This window comes from Stegodyphus dumicola, chromosome 9, assembly GCF_044657685.1.
Source record: "Stegodyphus dumicola isolate Sdum_Otavi_A_Nest chromosome 9, ASM4465768v1".
Taxonomy (NCBI): domain Eukaryota; kingdom Metazoa; phylum Arthropoda; class Arachnida; order Araneae; family Eresidae; genus Stegodyphus; species Stegodyphus dumicola.
In genome coordinates, this window is record NC_140776.1 from 40,362,992 (window position 1) to 40,387,609 (window position 24,618).

Below are 24,618 nucleotides of genomic sequence, written 5' to 3' on the forward strand. Positions count from 1 at the left end.
AGGTTTTGTATAAATTATGTTAGTGAAATTATACATAAAATTGAGGTATCTCTCATGTAACGTAATGTAAAATACTTTAAGAAAGCGAAGCTTTGCCGGAAAAATAAGATTACAGGAGCAAGTCTGTTTAACATTGAGGTAAATGGTTATATCGCTAAATTGGCGACATATCCTCAAACTGACAAAGGTTTTGGCGACTAATTTTGTCGCCAAAAGTCGCTAAATTTGGCGACCATTTGACAATATTTTGGTTTGATAACTTGTAATTGATTCCTATGTGTAACTATAACCGTATCCGTGTCTTAATGTAACATTAACTCTATATGCCTAATATCGAAAAATGGAAGGTACTAGAGATTCCTCGAATAACGAAATCTATTAATTTAATTGCATTATCAAATGTCAAATTATCAAATGAGGGAAAATTATATAATATCTCAGATATTATATAAATATATAATAACAGAGAGAGTGTCAGTTCTTAGTTTTTAGTTCAGAGTTAAATCTCTGTGTGAGCTTTGCTCTTTGCATTGCATTCTGTTTAACATTTTTAGTAGTTTAAGGGGGAAACTACTGATTGTGCTATGTCATACTGAGATGAGTTGTATAAGATGGAAAGTTCTAGAATTTTCCACAAAAAAATTTATTTGTGAAAATAAATTTTATCCAGCTGTCATCAGTTCTGTGAGCATTCAGTCCACTACAAACTGTAAGCATGCAACAATATGTATAGATATCAGTATGTTTTTGCTTACTAATTACCTAATGTAGTACACTGACTACCAATAAGTATTTGGACACCTATGCAAATGACGATATCTGCGGTCCTAAGGTACGTCACGGACTCCGCCGGTATATATCGTGTAGGAAACAGCATCGGCTTTAGTCGCATGCAAGATGCCTCGCAGTTCGGAGCTCTCTGATTTCGAGAAAAGTATAATTATCGGGTATCACAAATGTGGCCGATCCTTAAGGGACATATCTAGCGATCTGAAGTACCCAAAATCGACAGTGGCGTATGTGATTAAGAAGTGGAAGGTGAGCGGTGATTGTCGGAATCGGCCCCCAGTCGGCAGACCAACGAAACTGGGAGATAGAGACCGACGAGTGCTGTCCAGAGAAATTTGGAAGAACCGCACCCAACCGACACCCTCATCCGAGAGGAGCTTCAACAGGCATCCGGGAGTATTGTTTCAATGAATACCATCCGTAAGGAAGCACATCTGCTTGGTTTTCATGGTCATGCTGCTGCCCATAAGCCTTTCATCACGTCCAACCGTGCTGTTCGGTTAATGTGGTGCAAAGCACATCGAAATTGGACCGTAGATCAGTGGAAACCGTTCGGATGGCAGGGTCTGGGTCTGGCGTCTACCTGGAGAACGTCTCCTGTCAGAATGCATTGAGCCAACAGTTAAGTTCGGCGGAGGTGGAATTATAATCTGGGGGTGTTTCTCCTGGTATGGGCTGGGACCCTTGGTCCCCATTCATGGTAAGCTCAACTCCGATGCCTACTGTACTATTTTGGATGACAATGTGCTTCCTACGTTGTGGCAGTTTTACGGGTTGGACCCCTGTTACTTTCAGGACGACAATGCCAGTTGTAATGTTTCGACGTTAACCAAGGCTTGGTATGGTGCCAATGGAGTTTATCGAATGGACTGGCCTGCCCAGAGTCCAGACCTGAACCCTATCGAGAACCTCTGGGACGAGTTGCATCCCCGAATTCAGGGGTGCACTACGCGTGCAAAATCGGTAAAGGAACTTCTATGTCTTCTCCAAGCCGAGTGGAAGAAAATACCACTAGCTGTCATACAAAGACTTGTGGAAAGTATGCCCCGGAGGGTCCACGCTGTAATTACCTCTCGTGGAGGCTCTACCAACTATTGATTTTGAATAAAGTTAGTTTTTCTTTTCTATCACAGGTGTCCAAATACTTATTGGTAGTCAGTGTATTAGTAGTCTTGGGCTGTATAGCTTCAGCATTTTAAGTTTCATAAGATGATTTTTAAATATCATATTTTTTGCCCTAAATTACTCCATTATGGTTCCTGGGTTTTTAAACAATGGTGTAATGTGACTTTATTATTATTATTATTATTATTTTCCTTCTATAAAATAAAACATATCATGGCTGACTAAATGCTCATTGCTTGGGAACTCATATTTATGTATATACAACCATAATATAAATATCAGGCTTATTGCTTGATAGTTCCATCTGAACTATTTTATTAAACTTATATCCTATCATAAATCCTTGTTTTACTTTCACTCTCTTTTATATTTTTTTTATTGTCATAATATATAACTCAGTTATTATGATAATCTAATCTATTTAGCTTATATTAGAACATTTCATCGAAGATAAAATGCACTACATCTTCTTCATGAAATAATGATGTGGAATTTCATTACTTTATCCATCACTTAAATTGAAATTAAGCTGCTCCAAAGCTCTCCATTTAAATAGTAGCCATATCCACTTATGCTTAAATATAGACGTATATGCATGGCCAAGCTAAACTGGTCAATAATAAAAAATACACAATTTTAATATTTAATGTATAATATCTAGAACCGAAATTGGAAAATTTAACAGATTGTTGATTTATATTTCAAATATATGCCATTAAGCATTCACTTTCTTTCTGCTATTTTAAAGTTTTAAAGCAGTATCTAAAATGATATCCTATTATGAATAAATCAAAAGGATTTATGATTAGTATTATTTGTAATTATTTTGTTTGCTATTAGTTGAATTAAATATATTGAAATATATTTTAATTAAAGAAAGGAGAACAAACTAAAAAGAAATATATTTTAATATGTAGCAAGAAAAACATTAGCATATATGTTTCTGTAATAGAGTTGTTTTTATATTATTAATAGGCTATAGAAACTCTGAAAGCATTCGAAAGAAAAGAAACTAAAGTTGCAAGCACTGCTGCAACTAACTTAGCTTTCTTATATTACTTGGTAAGAACATTTTTAGTAAATTATTTTGCTTGGAGATAATTAGAAGTTAACAATTCTAAAATCTTTAATAGAGAAAGCTAATTCATTTTTTATGTTCTTATTAATAAAATACTAAAAATATCTGATTTAAAATTATCATTAATTTCAGTATACTTATTACATCCAATTCTAGGAATTATTTGATAAATTTTTGAAATTTCATTCCTATGTATATAGCAAGGTGATATTTCTCAAGCAGAAAAATGTGCTGATCAAGCTATTATTGCAGATCGCTATAATGCTGGAGGTAAATATGCATGAATAAATTTTCATTATTATTTCAAGATTGTATTTTAAAATATTACAAAAATTATAGTTTATCTTAAATTATTTACGATAAAATCATATTTCTTGAAATATTAATTTATTTTCCTTGCTTTAAGGTTTTTATTTATTTAATTTTTCATTTTTTCAACTTTTAATATTCTGTGAATGTATTTTCATATATATTTTTCTATACATATATATACATAACATAGATAAATAGGCACACATAATACACACACACATATATATATGCATATACATAAAAGGATTGCATAATTATTAATAGTAATCTCTTTAACTTTGCAATGAACTGCTACTTGTAAGGAAGGATTACAAATACAAAATTAATGAAGGTTATTAATAATTATTTTTAATCCTTAATTTAAGCACAAAAGTTCAGCTTTAAAATATCAAAATCACAAGTCAGAAATAATATGAGAGAGAAAAGTTTTTCAAAAAAACAAAGAATTGGAAAAAGGGCACTAAAAATATTTAAACTCTAGTAATATAATTAAAATGCATATTAAAGATGTACAACCTAAGAAAAAATTCATGATAAATTCAATGTACCTGAAAGCCCATTTTAATATTATGAAAAGCTTATTTCTTAAAGCATCGAAAAGTAAACTGTGTTAACCATATTGCTGCTACATCTTCATGCATCTACATCATGGATACCAAAATGGTATAGAGAGACAATAAAATGAAAAATCAAAATTATAGAACATAACTTAAGGCACATAAAGCTGCAGTAAGATGAAATGATATATGTAGATGAAGTTTCCTCATCCAAAGCCAGTGGATAATTTACAATAATATGTGAAAACGAGAATAAATATAGTGATATATTTGAATATTAGAGTAAAAAAAATTATGAAAAACTGAAATAAAAGGAATTACAGATATATAAAAGATGAAGTTTAAAAAGCATAATATATAACATGCAATTATGAAACAGTAAAATCCACATATTTTTGCTTAATTTAAACTCTATAGGATTAACTTTATAGGATAGAAGAGATGATGGAAAATAACATAAAAAGAAACTAAGCATAAGTAATGGACAATGAAATTTTACTTTTAATTAAATATTTCTGTTTATTCTTTCAAAAACTAAATTTAAATTTCTATACATATATACGTATAGGTACATATATGTGTGTGTGAGTGTAAATGCACATATAACATTTGTCAAACTGCCCCATACTAAACTACTGCATTTAAAAATCCTGTTATGTGGCCTTAAAGAACATGATTGTTGATGATATTTAGTATTCAGTAGTTATTTAAATTTTCTAAATTACTGATCTCTTCCAAAGTTGGTTACCATAAGAAGTTCACTATACTACCGTACAAAGTCTGAAATCCAGATGTTCAGTATTCAGAATGATTTAAAATCTGGACCTCCAGATCACCTGCAACGTCTTCTATATATATATATCTATATATGCTTCACGCTTGTGCATTTGATATTTCTTCAGTATGTGAAGAGTCCTGATTCTTAATTTTCACTTTGATGCTTCATATTGAGAAACAATCATTTATTAACGTAAATCTCTGTGATCAATAATTTGTTTGATGCCTTAGTGCCTTTTTGTTTGGCATACATCTCAAACCAAAACACTGTACATCGAAACATCCTTTATTTTATACCTACTGAATAATTTATATCCACAATGCCAGGCTGGTGAATTATTATTTATTATTATTTGCTTTCATCATTGCATGGCTCTCAACATGCAACAGCCTGAGGAATGACTACTGGGAGTAATGTTTCAACATTTTTTTTTTAATATTAGCAATCAAATAAACCTTTTATGCTGATATTACACTTGGCGATGATTATAGACTTCAGCTAATACCTGTTCAAAGTGTTGGGTGTGTTGACGAGGAGAAATTTACCAGAAATTTCTTTGCATATGAAAAAAAAAAAAAAAAAAAATGCAAATGATATTGTTAGGTCAAAAGATTACATTTAATGCTATTTGAATTCAGAATAACTGATTTGTTATTCAAATAAGCTCAGGACTGGTGCCAGAGTTGAAGCCGCTTCATCGGGTAGCGGAATTAAGGGGAGGCAAAATCTTTAGAATTTAGGGAGGGCACTGGGATGCAAAATTTAAGGGCGGCAAAATTTTTAGAATTTAGGGAGGCGGCTTTGCAGCAGAATTTTGGACCCACAGAGAGATATGGAAAAATTTATTTATTCAAGATTCAGATAAGCTTTAAGCATGTGCGGAAAATAAACTTAAGTATAATAAACTGAGCTAATATAATTCAGGCTTGACTTTGCAGGCGTGTGATAGAAGCAAGACAGAATTTAGCAGAACAACATGTCTTTAGTTGCTAATCTCATGATACAACATGATAGCTGAGGATAGCGGCCATGAGACAATAATGCCCCGGTCATCAGTCAACTAATGGACGGTGAAATTTGTAGTAAGGTTCTAAACCCAGAAAATATCGCTACCGATAGTATTTACAGAGAGGTTGTTGAGAACAAAGAAATTTCAATTTGCAGTTTGGTGGAAATTCAAGTCTTGAATAATGGAACTTTGTAACTGAACAAGAAAATATATCTCCTAATAGAAAGTGTCAACACATAAGACAAATAAATATTGAGCCTTTTTTTTGGGAGGGGGGTAAATTTTGTCATAAATGCTTCATTATTTCATATTTTTAATTTTATACATTCTGCATGTCATCTTACTAGATTTAAAGCAATGATCTATTATCATGGATAATGGAATCATGATCTCAGACTTTGCACTGTATTAAGAGTAATAAAAAATGGAAGTTTTATTGCAATTAGTTGTTTCTGGTGCCTAGAACTGGCTGTAAGCTTGTGTGGCATAGGCAGCTTCCTAGGTGACTAATTTTTGCAAGGCATCAACTAGGTTGTTTCCATAAGCCATAACTAAATAAAATTACATTTCGCTTTTAATTATTTATATGTTTAATTTATGCTGGGTGCCAACTCTGCAGATCTGCATTTTCATTTCCTAAAACATGAGAAATGCTGGACCTTTGCTTGCTCACACTGTAATGCTACTTATTGCATCCTGAACATATGCCAAATATCTTTCATTTTTGGTCATTATTACTTATGCATGACTATTAATGGGTTCTAAACAGAATGAAGATTGTGATAAAAAACACAATACTTACACATTCTTATTGCAAGGTGCTTCTTTATCTATGGCTCATATATTCATAGCAATAATGTGCAATCAGGTGGAAGAAAGCTAAATATAAATAATACAATCTTTTATATTTAAAAATATGGTCTTGTAATCTTTTTCTTGGCAAAATATCATTATTATTTGTTTCATTTGCTTAAAAAAATATATTACAGTAGTATTACAAGAAAAGCAGAAGTCATTGCTATGAAGGAAAAAAAATATAACTACTTTCTTGTCAATATCACGATGTTATATATAATTCATGCAACTAAATATTGTGTTATTTTCTTTATTTAAAGTATTGCTGTCAGTATTGTATATCTGAATATGTTCAAAGTGTGTGTTCTTTCTTAAAGAATGTATTAAGAATTCACTGTTAGTAAAACTTTGTATTTCAATAGGATCAAAAATATTTTTAGTTAGAGCAAGGCATTTGCTTTGTTTCAAATATGAGCATAAAATTAAGGTACTTCTGGATGAAAACTTCTAAGATATATTTTTCTGGCTGAAAGAGAAAAATATTGATTTAAAGCTATAATCCTGCTTATCTTCATGAATTTCTTTCTAAGACTTCTTTATAATGAAAATATGTTGGAAACTCACATGACAACCAACTCCTAGAAGAAGGAATGTTTCCAAAACTAACTTATATTTCTGAGACTGTAAATAACACTGATATTGAACATCTTGTTAGTCATACTTTCCAAGGCAGGGATAAGGAAACATGTTCGGTCGCGGGCCAAAAATCGAGAAAACAAATTAGGCGGGCCATGATAATTTTTCTAAAATTTTAAAAACAATATACAAGTATTGCAATTTAAGTATGTTAATGAAATTTCGATTTCATTTTTAAAAATTCCTTATATTGAGGTTCGAAGTGAGATGTACTGATTCTAAGGAATGAGGCTAAATGCTCATCTGTCAATCTACTTTTGAAATAATTCCTTCTAAGATTCGTAGTTGAAAACACTTGTTTACATGTATAAGGTGAAGCAAACGTACCGCTGATTTTCTGGGCGTGAGATATTAAATTTGGGAAACTTACTTTCGATAATGATATGTAAAACTCTGACTGAGGCATATTTAGAAATAACTGTTGAGATTATTGCTATATTGCAACTCAATTAATCCAAGCTGCAAATCTGACTTCACTGCTTCACAATTGACGTTGAAAGGCATGGTAAAGATCTCCAATTCCGTTTGAATGGCTGTAAAATCTTGAAGTCTGCGTTCGAACTCAAAATGCAGTTTTTTCAAGTCATCTTCATAATTTTCAAGCCATCTTCATAATTCTTAAGCTTCTCTTCATTTACTGAGGGTAAGGAATTTAACTTCGGGAAATAAGACAAGTCGTTCTTAGCTAGCTGCCCAGCAAACAGATTAAGTATTACTTTAGAAGCTTTGAAATGTGCCTAGATATCGTCGATAAATGGATTTTTCCATTGAATCTTGAAATTTAAGTTGCTCATATGACAAAGAAAGTCTGTGAAAAATGAAAATTCCGAAAGCCATTTTGTATCCTCTGACATTTCGCACTCCTCAGAACAGCGTTTCTCATGGAAGAATGACACAATGTCGTCTTTCAGCTGGCAAACTCGTTCGAAAACACATCCTGCACTAAGCCACCTTGCTTTCGTTTAATACAGTACATCAGAGTAATTCAAATTGCACGGAGTGAAGAAAATCTCGAAATTACCTATGAGTAATCCCACGAGATCGAATAATTTTACAAGCTTCACGACTGCATCAAGCACGTGTTTCATATTCAATGCAGATTTACACAGAGCATCATGATGTATAACACAATTTAGATAAAGAGCAGTGTTCCCGGGATAGTTTTAATTAAAGATTCCAAAAAATCCAGATTTTTTTCCTCTCATATTTGGTGCTCCATCGGTCGCAATGTTACATATATTTGTTATAGGCACTTTCAAAGTTAAAAGCCTTTTCTGAAATTCTCGAAAAATATCACATCCCGTTGTAGTTCCCTTTAAAGAACACATGCACGCCAGTTCCTTGGTAATTTCAAAGTTCTCATCAATGTCTCTTATAAATAATACTAATTAAGCAGTATCATTTATATCAATGATGTCATCCCGAGCTATGGAGCAAAATTTAAACTGTCCAACCTTTGATTCTAATTGTGATGTCAAATTTTTATCGATGTTTTCGATTCTGGAAGTCACCGTTTTTCGAGATAAGCTTACAGTTTTTTTTTTTTTTTTTTTTTTTTTTTGTTGTTGTCTGGACATAAAATATCACAAACTTGAAGCATGCATTGTTTAACGAACTCATCAGTGAGAGATTTATTATTTTTAGCAGTATTGTATGCTGCAATATAACTTACATGTGTAGCTGTTTCTTGGATACCGTTTACCTTCTTTTAAAAAATCAGCACAACAATTTTTTACAATGACTTTCTACACTTTGTTTTCTTTCTTATTCGGACATTGCTTCGTAACTGGAATTCTTATGCTTTGATGTAAAATTACGGGAAATGTTATATTCTTTGAAGACTGCTACAGCTTCATTGCAGGTGAGGCACGCTGGTTTATCTTTTACAACCGTAAAAAAATGTTTCCAGATCCATTCATTATTAAAAGCATGGCACTCTGAATCAACTTTACGTTTTTAGTAGCCATTTTGGGGTTGAAATATTTTATGAATAACCCAAACAAGCACTAACTACGCTATACTTTTAATAATTTCACTACTATTTAAATTGATGGTATATGTCCGCAATCTTTCCATACGCAATCAATAATATTAGAACTCGCGCCAAAAGGAAAAGCCGCTGGCTGGAGCTTAAAAATGCGCAGTCTGCCACATGTGAGGTCTAATTCACCTATTGGATTCCATGGACCAAGGAAGGGTTCTATTACGGGGCTCTTAGGCATGTAGCCTTTATCCCCACATCGTCAAAGAATTATCTTTATCGCCAAGAAGAGGGTTCCGCAAAGAGGTAAATTTAGTGCCAAAATGTTAATTTAACAAAAAGAGTAACTGCCTTCCACAGTAAAAAAATGGTAAAAACACTGAAGGACTTAATTTAATAATTTTGGTGTCGAATAAGGGCCAGAATCAATTTGGAGGGGTTACATCATGAATTTTGAAAAGCATCAATGTTTCCTTGATCAATGGTCATGTGGTGTTAACAACACGAGATCGGAAACGCTCGCGAAAAAATTTATGAGAACTCTTAGGCGAGTTTGAATTAAAAAGACACGGCCAACGATACCTCTGAGAAACTTTTATATGTATAATAAGATTGCATTAACTTTAACTGTTATGATAACTAATGAAAAGGCATTAAATTCTCTTTAAGAGATTAAATTTAAATTAAGTAATTCTTGCACTAGAACCCTTTTAAGAAGGGAACAAAGATGTGCTTAGAGCCTGATAACAACCGCTTACGGTTGAAAGAAGTAAGATTGCTCGATTACGGGACAAAGAGAGAATGACCCTGAGGGAAACTGAAAGATCAGCGAATTCACTCCGACGGGGGGGAGGCGAACGAGTGTATTGAAACCTTCGAGGCGCCTCGTCTCCATAGCAACGCCTCTTAGGAAAAGGAAGCGCATTATATGCGTTCTCCAGAATAGCTCTGGGTCTCTTTTTTTGACGATGCAATTCCCGGATGATAAACAGGGAGGCTGTGGCGTACGGGGTTTCCGATCGAAGGAATCTTTTGGAAAAAGTTAGCCGAAAGTCGCTGTATAAAGCGATTTATGGGGAGAATTTTGGCTGCATTATGAATGTCCTCGTTCGTAGCAAACCAAGGGGCTTTATAAATTTGCCGTAGCATAATGTTCTGAAAAATTTGGATATGTTTCCTGCTAGTAATTACTGTTGTGCCCCATACCGGGCTAGCATATGTCAGAATTGGCCTTATCATTTATTTAAAGAGCAAAATCCTGTTTTTCGTGGACAGGTCGCTATTTCTAGCGAAAAAAGGCAGTAATTGGGTTTTGACAACCTTCGCATTGGAAATTATTTTTTAAATGTGAAGTTGCCAAGTTAATTTTGTCAAGTATCACTCCTAGATACTTATAGGTAGGAACCCAGGGAATTGGTTCTCCGAAGAACTGCAAGTTAGGTAAATTTGGGAAAGTACTTCGGATAAATAAAGTGGCAGCACATTTAGCGACATTAATTTTGATCTTTCACAATCCGAGCCAGAGCTCTAGGCTTGAAAGATAATTCTGCAGTGCAGAAATTACGGTAGATGTTGAGCATTTGATGTCCGAGCAAGCTTCTTTGTGGGACCCCAGCACAGATCGGGCGGGGAGTTTAGTATTTATGGCAAACTCGCACCCGAAAGGATCTACCCGTCAGCACGAGTTGATAGTTTTAATGAGTTGTGCCGGAAAACCAAGCCGCATGAACTTGTAAATAAGCCCGTCCTGTCAAAGGCCTTATCAATGTCAAGATAGACAATTCCAGTTTTCTCTCGTTTACGAAAGCCCTCGTGAATGAATTCCACCACACGGAGTAACTGGTGTACCGTGGAGTGTTCAGACCGGAAGCCAAATTGTTCCGGGATTATTAAGTTTCGATCACGGCAGAAGTCATTCAGGCGTTTAAGTAAAACAAATTCATATATTTTTGAGAGAGATGATAAGAGGCTAATAGGCCTGTAGTTGACGGGGAGATTTAAAATTTGACCCGGTTTTGGAATAGGAATGACTGCAGCAATTTTCCAACAGTCAGGGAAGTAACACCTTTTAAGCATAAGGTTAATCAAGACCGTAATCCATACAATATACATAATGGGGAAGTTTTTAATCATGCGATTCAAAATTTGATCTATGCCAGGGGCCTTCTTCAGCTTCATTTTATCGATAAACTCCAGCACCTAAGTTGGATCAGTCGGCCTGAGATCAGGCGTGATGGGTTGTGTTAAGAAATGTTCAACACGTGAGTATATGCGCCACCGTGTAACTGGACGGTTACAGTAGGCGTCATTATTTGGACTGAATTGTGTAGAAAGGCTGTCAGCAATAACTTCAGCCTTTTCAGTGTCTGTAAAAGCCATCTGGTTAGCATTGGCAATTTCAAGGAGCGGAATGTGTTTATATTGTTTGCGTAGTCGGGCGGCAGTGCGCGAAACCAAAGCCGCCTGTTTGTTATCTTCAGGGGGCTTTGGCCAAACCGACCCGTCATCAGTCGTTAGGCACTCAATGTAGTGTTTCCACTCCGCTTGTTTTTGCAAACGGGTTTCAGACCTAATCTCGTTCTGTAGTCTGCGAAATTGAGCACGGATACTGGGATCACGTGTTCTCTGCCAAAGTTTTCGCAGGTAGTTGCGCCGCTTAATTTTGGATTTAGTATCCGGCGGGTGCCTAGCGCCCGGATGTATGATAGGTTTCGAAGCCGTGGCTCTCGCTTCTTTCAGTAAAGACTCCATGTTTTTGATACACCTGTCAAAGTCCGCATTGCTGGAAATTTTGATAGGATTTGCTGGAAATTTGATTTGAAATTTTGATAGCTGTATGTTCCAAAATAAACCGAAAATCGTCCCAATTTGTTGAGACTTGCTCCTCTAATTTTGAGTATCGATTTTGAATATCTAGGGTAATCAAAACAGGGTAGTGATCAGAATCTAACTATTGAATCATTTTAATTTCATGCCGAAAGTAAACATTATAAAAAGCAGCCAGATCAAGAACTGCTGGGGACCCTATTACAGGGTAGTAAGTCGGGGCAATAGTTGCTATGATCTGTACATGGGAGCTCTGAGCCCATGAATTTATACTAATGCCAAATCTGTTCCTATTAGGGCAGAACCAAGCGGTATGGCGTGAATTTATATCACCAGCAATGATTAGGTGATTTGAGATTGTGAGAAGTTTATCAAAATCACTGACAGGAAAAACATTCCTCCCACGAGCAGCTCCTTGTGGGGGAAGGTATGCCGAAAGAATTGTAAGGGGCTAAGGAGGGGGAGAATTTTGTATAAAAATTTTGATAATAGTCGCTTCCACATGTTCCAAATTTGGGGGGGGGGTTATCATGTGATGTTTAATCGAATGTTTCACATAGATACAGGTGCCACAACTTGCATGTCTGCCATATGACACCCTGTCAGTCGAGTATATGTCATAGTTCCCAATTCTGGGAATTCGCCCTGGGATAAAATGGATCTCTTGGACCAACAGTACATCAAGATCTTGCTCTGCAATGAAATCTCTCACTTCAATGATCTTATTATAAATACCATTTGCATTCCAAGTGCAAATGGTGAGTGAGCTTTTTGTGACAGGTCTTATATCACGTTGGGAGTTGAATTTTAGGCCGTAAATTGTAGGTTCTGCAAATATAACAGGAGACATGGGCCGAAAGTTTAGCCGAATCAGTCTGAAAGTTCAATATAACTTTCATATATATAGAATGCTTTCATTAAGCCTTGGCCTGCCTAAGCCTTGGCATAGCCTTTTTGAAAGCAAGAAGCATAATATGCTTGTCTACCGCTGGGTCGCGGGAGATGTCAATCAAGCATTTTAGAGCGGAGGCGAAAATATCGTCCGAGTCGGTACTCTCTGCTGAAGTGACTGCTGGGGTTACAGCTTTAGTTTTGGCAGTAACCGGCAGTGCTGGATGTCTGGAATCACATCCTGGCTGTTTGGTTACATTCCCTATTGCCGCTGCATAACTCAAACTGGGCCAGTGGAGCGAGCATGTGCGGGACGTCTTGGTGGTTCGGCGTTTGCCGTGGTGATTGTAGTGCTCTGAGATACGTATTGGATTCTCATATGTCTGCTCTCCGAAAAAGAGATAACGCTTGTTGACGCCAATCTACAGCTATAATTAATAAAGAACTTCCGCTTTTAACACTTTACCGATTGAAAGCTGTCTGTGCTTGCTATTTCCATCGATCCACGTTTTGTAGAACAAAAATAGAAAAAGTAAAAAGATAATCTGTCCTTTGAAAAAAAAAAAGGAAGAAAAAAAAATAATGTTTAAATAAAGTAGAAAAGGAGATTGATAAATTAAAATTGGTAAATTAAAAGAAATATAAATATATATTTCTTTTAATTTGCCTCGGACCGGCAAATTAAAATTATATCCGCGGGCCGGATAGAACCTTCCGGTGGGCCGGTGTTTGCCCATCCCTGTTCTAAGGCAATCAGTCACTTTTACATAATACCATATCTTCTGGAACTGTGGCTAGTAATTTTAGAGAGGTTTTACTAACTGTCAAAAAGACTGTTATACATCATAACTGTTCTTTTAAGTGTAACAAGCATATGTTAGTAAGTTTTAAAATATGTAATTTTATGTACTTTATATTTTTATAGCAAGTTATAAATTTATTATAACATTATGTAAACACACTTAGTTTATATATATTTTCTGAAATCAAAAATTGTTTTCAGTTGATTTATTATGCAATTTATGTGCAAATCTTTAAACGATTTAATGTTTTTTCAGTGTAGATTCCAGCCAAAGCTAATTTCAGATTATTTTCAGTATTTAAACCAGTGGTTCTCAACCTTTTTTGATCCATGCATCCCTTTCCCAATTCCTAGAAAATCACTCCCCTCTTTTTCAAAACTCGAAATATACATATACATTTATTTCAACTGAGATTATTTTTAAATGTTTTTATAAATTAAACATAAAATGTTGATAAGTACCAAAACTTGAATAAAAGTAATTTTTTATATTCATAAACTAAATCTAAATAAAATTAGAAAAACAACCTTGTGTTTGGTATATATTTAGTCAAGCTGTTTACTTAACAGCTAGATAAAAGACTAACCACATTCCCTTCCCTGACAGTATGAAATTCAACTTCCAGAAGGAATTTGCTCCTTGTTGAGAATCTCTGAGTTAACTATTAAGTAATGTACTTCATTCTGAAATTTAAATTTATTTTTTTGGCAAAATGATCCTTTCTCCCTCTATTTTTTACCAGCTCTTGTAAACAAAGGAAACTGCTGTTTGTCTAAAGGAGATACTGAGAAAGCTGTTGAATTTTATAAAGAAGCCTTATCAAATGAAGCAAGTTGTGTTGAAGCATTGTACAATCTTGGTAATTCATAATTAAAATTTTACAAGCAGTGTTCTTATACTAAATATTAGTTCAGTATACAAGGCATATTTAGAAAGTACTACTCATTTGATGTTAAAAACAGAAAAAAAGAGATTAATTCAACAAAACCTTTTTATTTTGCAAGTACAGTGCCTATTGTTTATTAAACTCACCATTTAATAAATTCAGCCACTTATTATGTTTGATTTCCATGAACCAAAACAAATGCATACTAATTAACAGATAAACCACTGCTTATTAAACTCATCCCCACCGCTAATAAAACTCAGACTGGCAAAAGACTGAGTTTTCAGTGTCAGAACATCCTATTTAATAGGTTTTTATAATTCATCCATAGTGTCCATTTTCATAGTCCATTCAACTTTAGTATCGCCTCTTGCAAATACAGCTTCTGACATTCAGCCTTTAGAGCAGGACATTATAAAAGCTTTCAAATGTCATTGCAGAAAAGCTGTTTGGAAACTGATGAACAGAATTGAATTTTGCGAAAATATAACCATCTCAAAGGAGGTAAGTAAGTTAAAAACTCTGCTTGAGGCTAAGCATATTATAGTCGTTTCAGGGGATTAATTTGTTAAAATTAGTTTAAAATGTGGCTTTTATGTAGCAGAATTCTCAGAGAAATTACAAACTATAGCTAAGTTTCAGACATTAGCTGAGGGTTATAAAGATTCATTTTTAAAATATATATCAGTTCGCAATACTTAAGACAACAAGTGTAAAAATTAATTATGAAAGTGTTAAAAGAACTGCAGAAATTGGCAGCAAAATACTGAAAAATAAGATGACATGCCAATCAAGAGGCAAACTAGAAAAACACAGAAAATTCTACGAAAAACTCTTGAACTGAAAAGTATTGATCAAAAAAGCTATCAGCAGTTTTACGAAATTGAGAATACAACTGAAAAATCATTGTTGAATAGTATGAAACAAACAAAGGTAGAATAGTTGTTTGTAAGAGATGTAACTGCATCAAAAACCTAATTATAAAATATTTTATAAAAGAAACTTTAAAATGAATTTAAAAACTACATAAGTAGTTTAATTTTAGGATTTGTTTTTATTTATTATTTTAGGATTAATTATTGGATTTGTTGTTAGGTATTATTTTACTTGAAATGTTTAAAACTGATATCATAATTTGCAATATCCAAATCACTATATGTAAAATCAGCTCCTTAGTGAACTCATGTTTGAATGAAAGTGATTTTAATATGCAGTGGGTACTGTATGTAACTCTGCCTACTACACAGCATAGGCTTCCATGATGTTGAAGTACTTATCATAGGCAGCAGACATATTTTAAACACCATCAAGCTCACACTTATAGTGTCCACCACTTCATCATTGGAAGGACACTATGTCCACATAAGTTTAGCAGAGGGCAGCTAAGCTTGCTTAGTGTCAGTTATATGTAAGCTTTTCTTATCAGTTACTTGTGCGTTTTTTATGCTCACTGCATTGTAGCAGCTGTAATTGCAGTTTCTAATTGTAACTGACCTTTCAGTACTTTGAGAAATGTAGGATATGATAGTGGAAGTGTGTGAGGATATACAAAAACTTTTCTTCTAGTATGATAAGCATCTTAGTTCTATGGATACTTGAGCAAAATAATAGCATATGTAGTCTTAAAATAAAAAGGCTGTGCTCAAGTAACAGTCTCTTTTGGGGGGTTATAAATGGGGTATTACTTTCTAAAAATACTATGCATGTAGTTAGAAGATAAGAAGATCTGTTTTATTAGTATTAATGTTATAAATTTGTATCAGTGTTAGCATTAATAACATATACAATATAAATTATTTTAAATGCTAACATAAATAAAAAGAATAACTGTGAATGTATATTAAGAATACACCCACTAATGCTAAATTTGACACTTTATTTGCTAAAGTGATTATAAAAGTATTCTTTAGAATATTTATGTGTGCATTTAACACTTTCCAATCAAGATTCTTATTTATATTTTCATCAGAAAGCAAAATTTGTATGTGTGAATTTCAAAATTTTTTAACATTTATGATAGTTTGAAAGGTGCTTGAATAAAATTGAAGAAGAAACGATAACTCTTCATTTACTTGAACTGATGGTTTTTCTTTATTAGAATGCTAAAGTCTTTTTATAATATCCCTCCCAGATGAATATGAATCTGCATCCAGTTGATCATTGGCTTATAAATCCTTGTATATTAATGCATATAAACTATTAGCATATAACAGTTTCATGTAATAATCTATAATATGCAACAGACATTAATATATAAACAATGATATGCCTTCTGTCTTTCTAAATCTCATGTTCTTTCATTTATATACATTCAGCTTCCTAAAGTAATATTAAATAGCTTAAGACAATAGCATAATTAAAAATAAGCAAATATCTGAATGAAGCAGATACAGATACTTTCTAAAAGTGCCATAATGTCTCACATGGGTCATCCTCACACCTTAGGCGGAGCCATATTTGCCAGTACCTGTCTTATAACTAAACTTATGACTTCATTATAGATAAAATATAAGTGACATATCCCAGAACTGCTAAATTCAATGCTTTGTAATATTTTATACCATTTTAATTTATTCATCAACTATTTATTATTATAAAAAATACTTCTAAAAATTATATTTGCTAAAAACTTTGAATTTTAATGGAGAAAGTTTATTGCTGCAGGCAGTTGGCCTCAACTACAATGCATACTTTTACTTTCTTTTAATTAATCAAATTGAGGATTTATTAATAAAACCACTGCATTGGAATATTCTTGTCTTTAGTATTAATTTCAGGTCTGTAAATTAATCAAGGGATTTGCATTGATTTGTAATGATTCTGAAAATCATGGTAGAATTGATCATAAAAAACTGTATTTGTGCCCATAATTTACATATTTTTATATCATAATTTTGTAATCAAAAGGAAAAGTGCTCTGGCAAAACAGCAAAAAAAGAATTATATTATATTTTCTATTAAAATATGTAAAGAATTGTGCATTTACGAAAGTACAAAGTCTGCTCATATTAACAGAATTTAATATGGCACTAACAGAGTTAAAGTGTCAGTGTAATAATGCTTATTAATATAAGATGATATAATAATATAAGATGGAAGATAATATAATAATATAAGATGGAAACTATGAAAGAATTAATTGGTTTACATACCTACACATGCTCTAGGATTAACAAAATTATTATTTCATAGTTAAAAATTCAGGTGCATGAGCAATGGATGTAAATATAATGCATCTATGTAAGATAATGAATATTAAAATATGAATGATATTTAACATAAATGAAAATAGTCATGTTTTCAACTATAGGAAATTTCTTTGCTTTCTCATCATAGGTCTTGCATATAAAAAGCTTAATAACGCAGAGGATGCATTGGAATCATTTTATAAACTACATGGCATTGTTCGCAATCATCCTTTAGTGATATATCAAATAGCCAGTTTGTATCCTTTGTTTTGAAAATGGTTATTATTAAACAATTTATTTTTGCTAAGTTTTTCAAAGCTTGAAAAGAAAATATTTACGAAATGTTTCAACAGCATTTAAAAAATTATTTAGTGAATATAAATTATCTTATGTTGACTATCTCAGTAATTTTTTTTTCTTTCTTCATTACTCCTTAATACTGTGATACAGATATGAGCTAATAGAAGATATAGATCAAGCACTAGAATGGTAAGTTAATTTGTACTTTAAACATATAGATGTCATTTGTTAAAACAATATACTCAACTTCATTAATTAAGTACTTCATTATACTCAACTTTATTAACCTGATTTTGACTATTTTGGACTTCATATTTCTGGTAAAGTTCATGTTTGATTTAATACACGTATTTATATTGTATAATACAATTATCATTGTATATAATCTGTATGTCGTATATAATCTTAATTGTTTATACTTTTGGTTTTCTAAGGTACTGAATCACTGAGTACTGAGATAAATATGAGGATTACAATTAGGAGGAAAGGAAAAGCATTTAGAACATTTTTTATGCCAATTAAATAAAAAATCTCTTTTTTAAAAGGATTTTTAAACATCTCAAAGGAAAACTCTTAGAGATGTTTATTAATTTCAGTTATTGGATTTAGTATTATGGTAAAAAGGAACATATTACCACTTGAGAGAAATATTTATTGCAAACCTCTTATGCAGCTTATCCAGTGGAATAAATTCACAACTTTAAGTAATTCTTTTCTGTATTAAGTAAGTGCACAGTTCTCCTTGTGGCATTAATTTACAAAGCAATAATATCATAAAAATGTTTCCCACATTGTAAAGCTCATTTTAAATATAAGATTTTGTGTAAGTTTGATTTCTGAGGCATTAGTTCTTACACTAATAGGAGAACTGAAATTACTTGGCTTAAAATAGGTGTTAAACTGAAATCTGCATACCAAGAGTAAATTGCAATTTGTTATTAATTATATGATTTTTATATTTTATCATCTTTAAAATATCTTTTAAACTTTTTGAACCCTTGATAATGAACTATTTGATGTGTTAGTAAACTAAAGTTTTTAGATAGCAATTTTTTATCTATTTTTAGGTATCAACAAGTTATTACTTTAGTAGCAACTGATCCATATCTTCTTGCAAAAATCGGAGACATGTTTGAATCTGAAGGAGACAAGCAGCAAGCATTTCAGTATCATTCAGATGTAAGAGTACATTTTATACATAATTTTTTAAATTATGGGTACTATGCAAAATTGATATGTTTGAAATATTGTTTAAAAAAAGCATTTCAATTTAGAAATTTAAAAAGGTTTGGAAACAACAGGAATTAGAATTTTTATATAAAAAATATTTTAAGTGAATCCCTGTTCTTTTCTTTTCATATATTAGAAAATATGAAAAACAGTCTCAGAAAATGCATTTAAATGAAAAAAGAAAAACATTCTTTCTCTTCCCTTCTAATGTTTTAGCACGTTGCTGAAGAATATGCATATAAGCATGCATATGCATGCACAGTTAAAAAATATCAGAATTGCTCAGTTAAACAATTTCTTTCCAGGTAAACCTTTGTTTTTGTTGTTGTTGATGATGATGATGTTTTACATTTTTTTTAAAATTACAATTTTGGTAATTAATATATTAACCATGTTTCACAAATTTGAAGGATCATTTAATTAGGCTATGCTAATTAAGCAAAATTTTTATGACCTTTTTTAATAAATATAAGCTAACTTTAAGTAGAAATCGGAGGAAATAACCTTCTCCCAAAAAATCCACAATAATTTAGGTATGATCTCATTTTTTCTCCTTCACATATTTAAATGAATTCTTTTAATCACAGAAATCTAGTATATAAAATTTGTAATCAAATGAAATTAATAATTTTCAACCATGAAGGTAATACAATATAAATATATTTAATTATTAAATTTGTTTAAATAATATTTGTATCTATAACTTGATCTTGTGTAGATCAAGTTAATAATTTTACACATCAGTAACTTCTGATTTACCAAATTAACTCTAAAGTATGGTAACATTTTTCTGAAGTTTAGAAGTTATCAGATTCTTTTTATAATTAAAGTATGAATACGTAATAAATTTTTGTAATTTACTTTGTTATTGCAGATCTTCAGATTATTTCATATTTTATTTATAACTATTTAATAATTTACACTTAAGATATTTCTGAAATGTTAATTTATATGAATGATGTTTGTTTATATTATTTGAAATTTAATATAAATATATATGTATATATATGATTAGTCTTAATTAAATGATATATTAGACTTAATTCATATGAAATTTTAAAAAAAATGTTTGTAAATAAGCTGTAATAAAAGAAAAAAAAAGGTTTTATTTACATAAAATGTTTAATTTTTATGTACTAATGGTTTTTTTTCCCTTTGAAAAGAGAAAAATTTATAAAACAACAGATATCTTTCAAGGTATTTTTAACTTTTTAAGTAAAATTTCATGATTTATTTCATTAAACTTTCTGATTATGCAACTATCATTAAAGGAAAAAAATCTTTCAAATGATGAAAATGTTTAAATGTAAGTTTAAAATTCCAATGAATAGTATTAAACATCAAAATCTAAAAAAAAAAAAAAAAAAAAAAAAAAAAAAAAAAAACTTTTCATTTTAAAATATTATGAATATAACTTAATATAAGGCTAATCTATCTTAACCATATTTTGTAGGTTTTTTTTTAATTTTAATACTACATGATACATATGGCTGCACAAATTTAATCATAATATGTTTAAAATTTTTAATAATTATCAATTATTTCTAATTTACTTTTCCTTCTAAAATAATTAATTTAAATAATTTAGTCTTACAGATATTTTCCTTCAAATATGGAAATCATACAAAAATTAGGTTCCTATTTTATTGAATCTCAGATGTTTGAAGAAGCAATAAAGTTTTTTGAGCGTGCAGCTATTATTCAGTAAGTTTTTCTATTTGTATTTATTTAGATTAGAAATTATCTTGTTAAAAAAGGCCTTATCACTATATATTATATTATGCATAAACTAGTATGCAAACTTAAGCAATTTTTGTGTTTTTGACTATAATTCTACAAAAACTCAACCAGAAGACTTGGAAGTCATACTAGACAGTCACAATATAGTACTTAAAATATAAGGAAAGTATAGTAGCAAAAAAATTAATAGGGCACATACAGTACGTAATGAAAAGTAAAAGGCTTTATTGATAGAATGGCATTGGTACAAAAATTCTCTGGCCAAGAGGTAGAACAATAAAGCAGAGGCCCTCAGTAAGAGCTAGGACTTCCTCTAATTGTAATAGCAGTGTTGCACCATCTGCCAATACTCAGCAACAAACTATCTAACAATTCTTGAAATAAGAGTCCTCATTCTTCAAAGAGGGTATGCTTCAGTTGTCTGGTCATCTGGTGTTCTCTGTAGGGTCTGTTTGTACCACCAGGAATCTCTCTAAAGTATCCCACATGTGTTCAATTGTATTTAAATCAAGGGAGCATATTAGCCAATCCATGATGTGGATATCTTTACACTGTAGAAGCTCCGCAACAGCACGAGTCACGTGTGTACGTGCATTGTCATCTATAAAAGAAAGTTGGGACCATCGGCACTCAGAAAGATGCACGCGGGTTATGATAACTTCATCACAGTAACAATCTCTGGTAAGTGAACTACTGTTGAAAATGTGAAGCTCTGTCTGTCTGTTCATCATAGTACCTCCCTATGCAAGCATACCACAGCCACCTCAATGGTCTTTTCCCCCAGCTGTTTCAGAATCACAAAAATTGGTTTATCTGTGATAGAATTTATTTTTATTTCTCAAATGCCAGTTACATTGGACGTTAGGCCATTAAACTCCTTGGTTTCCAATAGCGCTGAAATCTTCAAGAAAAATTTCTCAGTGCTTCACACTCGTCCAAATGTTCCACTGCCATTGGCCATCCACTATTACATAAATGGTGAATCATTTAGTCCAATGCAAAATAAATGATTCTATGGACAGTCATGTCCCGTAAATAGTCTAAAAGATGCAACGGCAACTGTTCGCGGGGGATCAGGAACAAAAGCTGGGTTTCTTGAGACAACACTCCAAGGCTTGCCATCACAATCCCGAGTGGCAAAATCTCTAAAAGTCTTTTGATATGTTAGCGATGTCAGAAACTTTATAGAATGGAGACTTGCACTCATTTTTAACTTTTGGAGAACCATAGCCTCCTTTTTCGCAAGTATATCAGCCATCTCATTCCCATAAATACCACAGTGTGAAGGTACCCATTGAAAAGATATCATGTGGGAAAGTTCTTTTATGACTTCCTGACACTGTTGAATGCTTATGTTCTTACACTCTTGGTAAGAGGAGATGGCCTGTATTGCTGAAGTCGAATCAGACATTACAGCAGCCCTCCTGAATGAGCTCTGTCTCAATGATAATTGTTGGAGAGGCACACGAATGGCTTTCAGTTCTCCATCAAAGTGTGTAGAGTAAGCCTCTACAAGTATGTAGAAACTGAAAAGCTTGCTAAAAACTTCAGCTCCAGCCCCCTGGATCTTATCGGTCAGAGAGCCATCCGTGTATACATACATCCATTCCTTAGCCGGAAAACTTTGCTCAGTTGTTTGCAAAACTATAGCTTTTGCACTGGACTCATTTCCTTCTTATCTACTTTCGTTTCCAGGTAAATCTGCACATCAAGGAAGCTATAATCCAAAGGACTTAGCAAAAATAGCAGTGCCGGTTTCAATGTTCTTATATGATTGTATTGTTCTAGGTGAGAGAATGCAGAAAGCCATTCTGTGTCTTCAGATTTCATTGTTTATTATAATCCTCCAATGAGGGTTACTTAGTGTCAAATACGTCTCTGGAAAAGGATGAAAGCATTTTTCGGAATCAGGTTTGTCATTGTTTGTTTTGCCGATACCAATTGCATAGCCAGAATGAGAGTCGTTTTAACAGCTCCGATTATAATGCGCATTGCCTAATTCCTAATTTGGAATTCCTCCAAACGTTGTATCTCTACGCTAAATCTGCTACAGCTTTGCTGCTTGTTGATGGCTCAGTGATAGAAAGAATAAGCAAAAAAAAAAAAAAGTAATATCGCATATTCTCTGTCAGCAAAAGTGACAAACATAAAGATGATTGCAATAATGAACATCGTTGCACTAGCAGTGGGTGGGGAAAGGGAAGACATCTGTCCCCTTGCGCAGCATCCAGGGGGCGCCAGATTCATGTTACAAAATTTTAAAATGAAATGCTTTCATTCTTGACACACAGAAAGGGGCGCAAAAATCTTCAGTTGTCCCCGGGCGCTGAAAACACTAGCTATGCCTCTGTGCACTAGGTATTTCAATGTATAGAGTTTGTTCACCTTAACGGTCTTCTGAAACAGGGGCTCTCAACAAGGAAATTCCCCCATGGGGGCTGTAGCGAATAGTTTATCCAACAGATGGCAGTATCTGCCAAGCTCCTTTGGTAATTGTTAATGCGCATGCGCAAGTGGAGTGTAAAAAGAAGTATGTTATTAGGAGAATGAGCTTTCGTTAATAATGTTGCTGCGCGTTTTCGCTGTGTAAATAAAAGTATATTTTTATATCATAGATGTTCTTTACTCTCTAATGCGAAGCACTAGGTTAGTGCACGAATCTCTTCTGATTCAGAAACCATTTTCAAACCGTGGATCACCACAATAAAAAGTGGCGTCCGTGACAGGACGCATTAGTTAGGTAAAGGACACTTTTGATGGTTTAACAGCAGAAATGGAAGCTTTGAAAGTAAGAAGAATACCACTGCGTGCAGCCTTCACGAAAGCATATAATAGCCTACATGGACATTTGAATGAGTCAGAATTGAACAGTGATGTTCTATTATCGTCCCTGGAAATTCTGGAAGATAAAGGAATTCAACTACAACAGTTGGATGAAGAAATATTGGATCTCCTATCAAAATCGAAAGAAGTCTCGCAAGAAGAATATACTAAAGAATTTGAGTCATGTGAGACTTACAAGGAGAAATTAATAGCAGCCAGGATGAAAGTGAAGCAAATCACTGTGAAACTAGAGAAAAATTTGCTGACTCATGCATCGGTAAATGAAACCAGAACTGTTGATTCAAGAACAACGGCAACGAATTTGAAGCTTCCGAAAATAAATTTTATTGAATTTACAGGTGATCGACGACAATGGTTGAATTTCTGGAATACCTTTAGTAAGATACACGAAGATCCAGTGCTAGATGATCATTTGAAATTCGTATATCTGATCCAGGCTACTGCTGCCAAATCGAAAGCACGGGAAATAGTGCAGAGTTTCCCGACAACTAAAGAAAATTATCCGAAAGTCATCGAACATTTAAAGAATCGTTTTGGACGTGAAGATATTCTTATACAAGTGTACGTTCGGGATTTATTGAATCTTGTGTTGATAAATAATAATGCAACCAAAAAGGACTTTACGCTATCATCGTTGTACGACAGTTTAGAAACAAAATTGCGTGCTCTGGATTCTCTCGGTGTGACTGAAGATAAATACGCTAGTGTTATTTTTCCGTTAGTTGAATCTTGCCTGCCCCCTGACATCTGACGCGTGTGGGAGAGGGAACGGGAGAGCTCGTCACAACAA

General features: G+C 32.9%; 1 protein-coding gene across 3 annotated transcripts in view; it reads left to right on the forward strand.

Annotated features, from left to right (window-relative positions):
- nompB (intraflagellar transport protein 88-like protein nompB) overlaps nt 1-24,618 on the forward strand; it is an 81,981-nt gene that overhangs the window by 35,264 nt on the left and 22,099 nt on the right. For all 3 annotated transcript variants that reach the window (XR_015042958.1, XM_035375012.2, XM_085823346.1), the window contains exons 14-20: nt 2,890-2,976; nt 3,193-3,262; nt 14,383-14,499; nt 17,863-17,971; nt 18,165-18,203; nt 19,082-19,193; nt 20,833-20,948. Coding sequence is in view for 2 of the 3 variants with exons in the window: in XM_035375012.2 (XP_035230903.1) it covers nt 2,890-2,976; nt 3,193-3,262; nt 14,383-14,499; nt 17,863-17,971; nt 18,165-18,203; nt 19,082-19,193; nt 20,833-20,948 (650 nt within the window). In the remaining variant the exon portion in view is untranslated. The remainder of the gene's footprint in view (nt 1-2,889; nt 2,977-3,192; nt 3,263-14,382; nt 14,500-17,862; nt 17,972-18,164; nt 18,204-19,081; nt 19,194-20,832; nt 20,949-24,618) is intronic.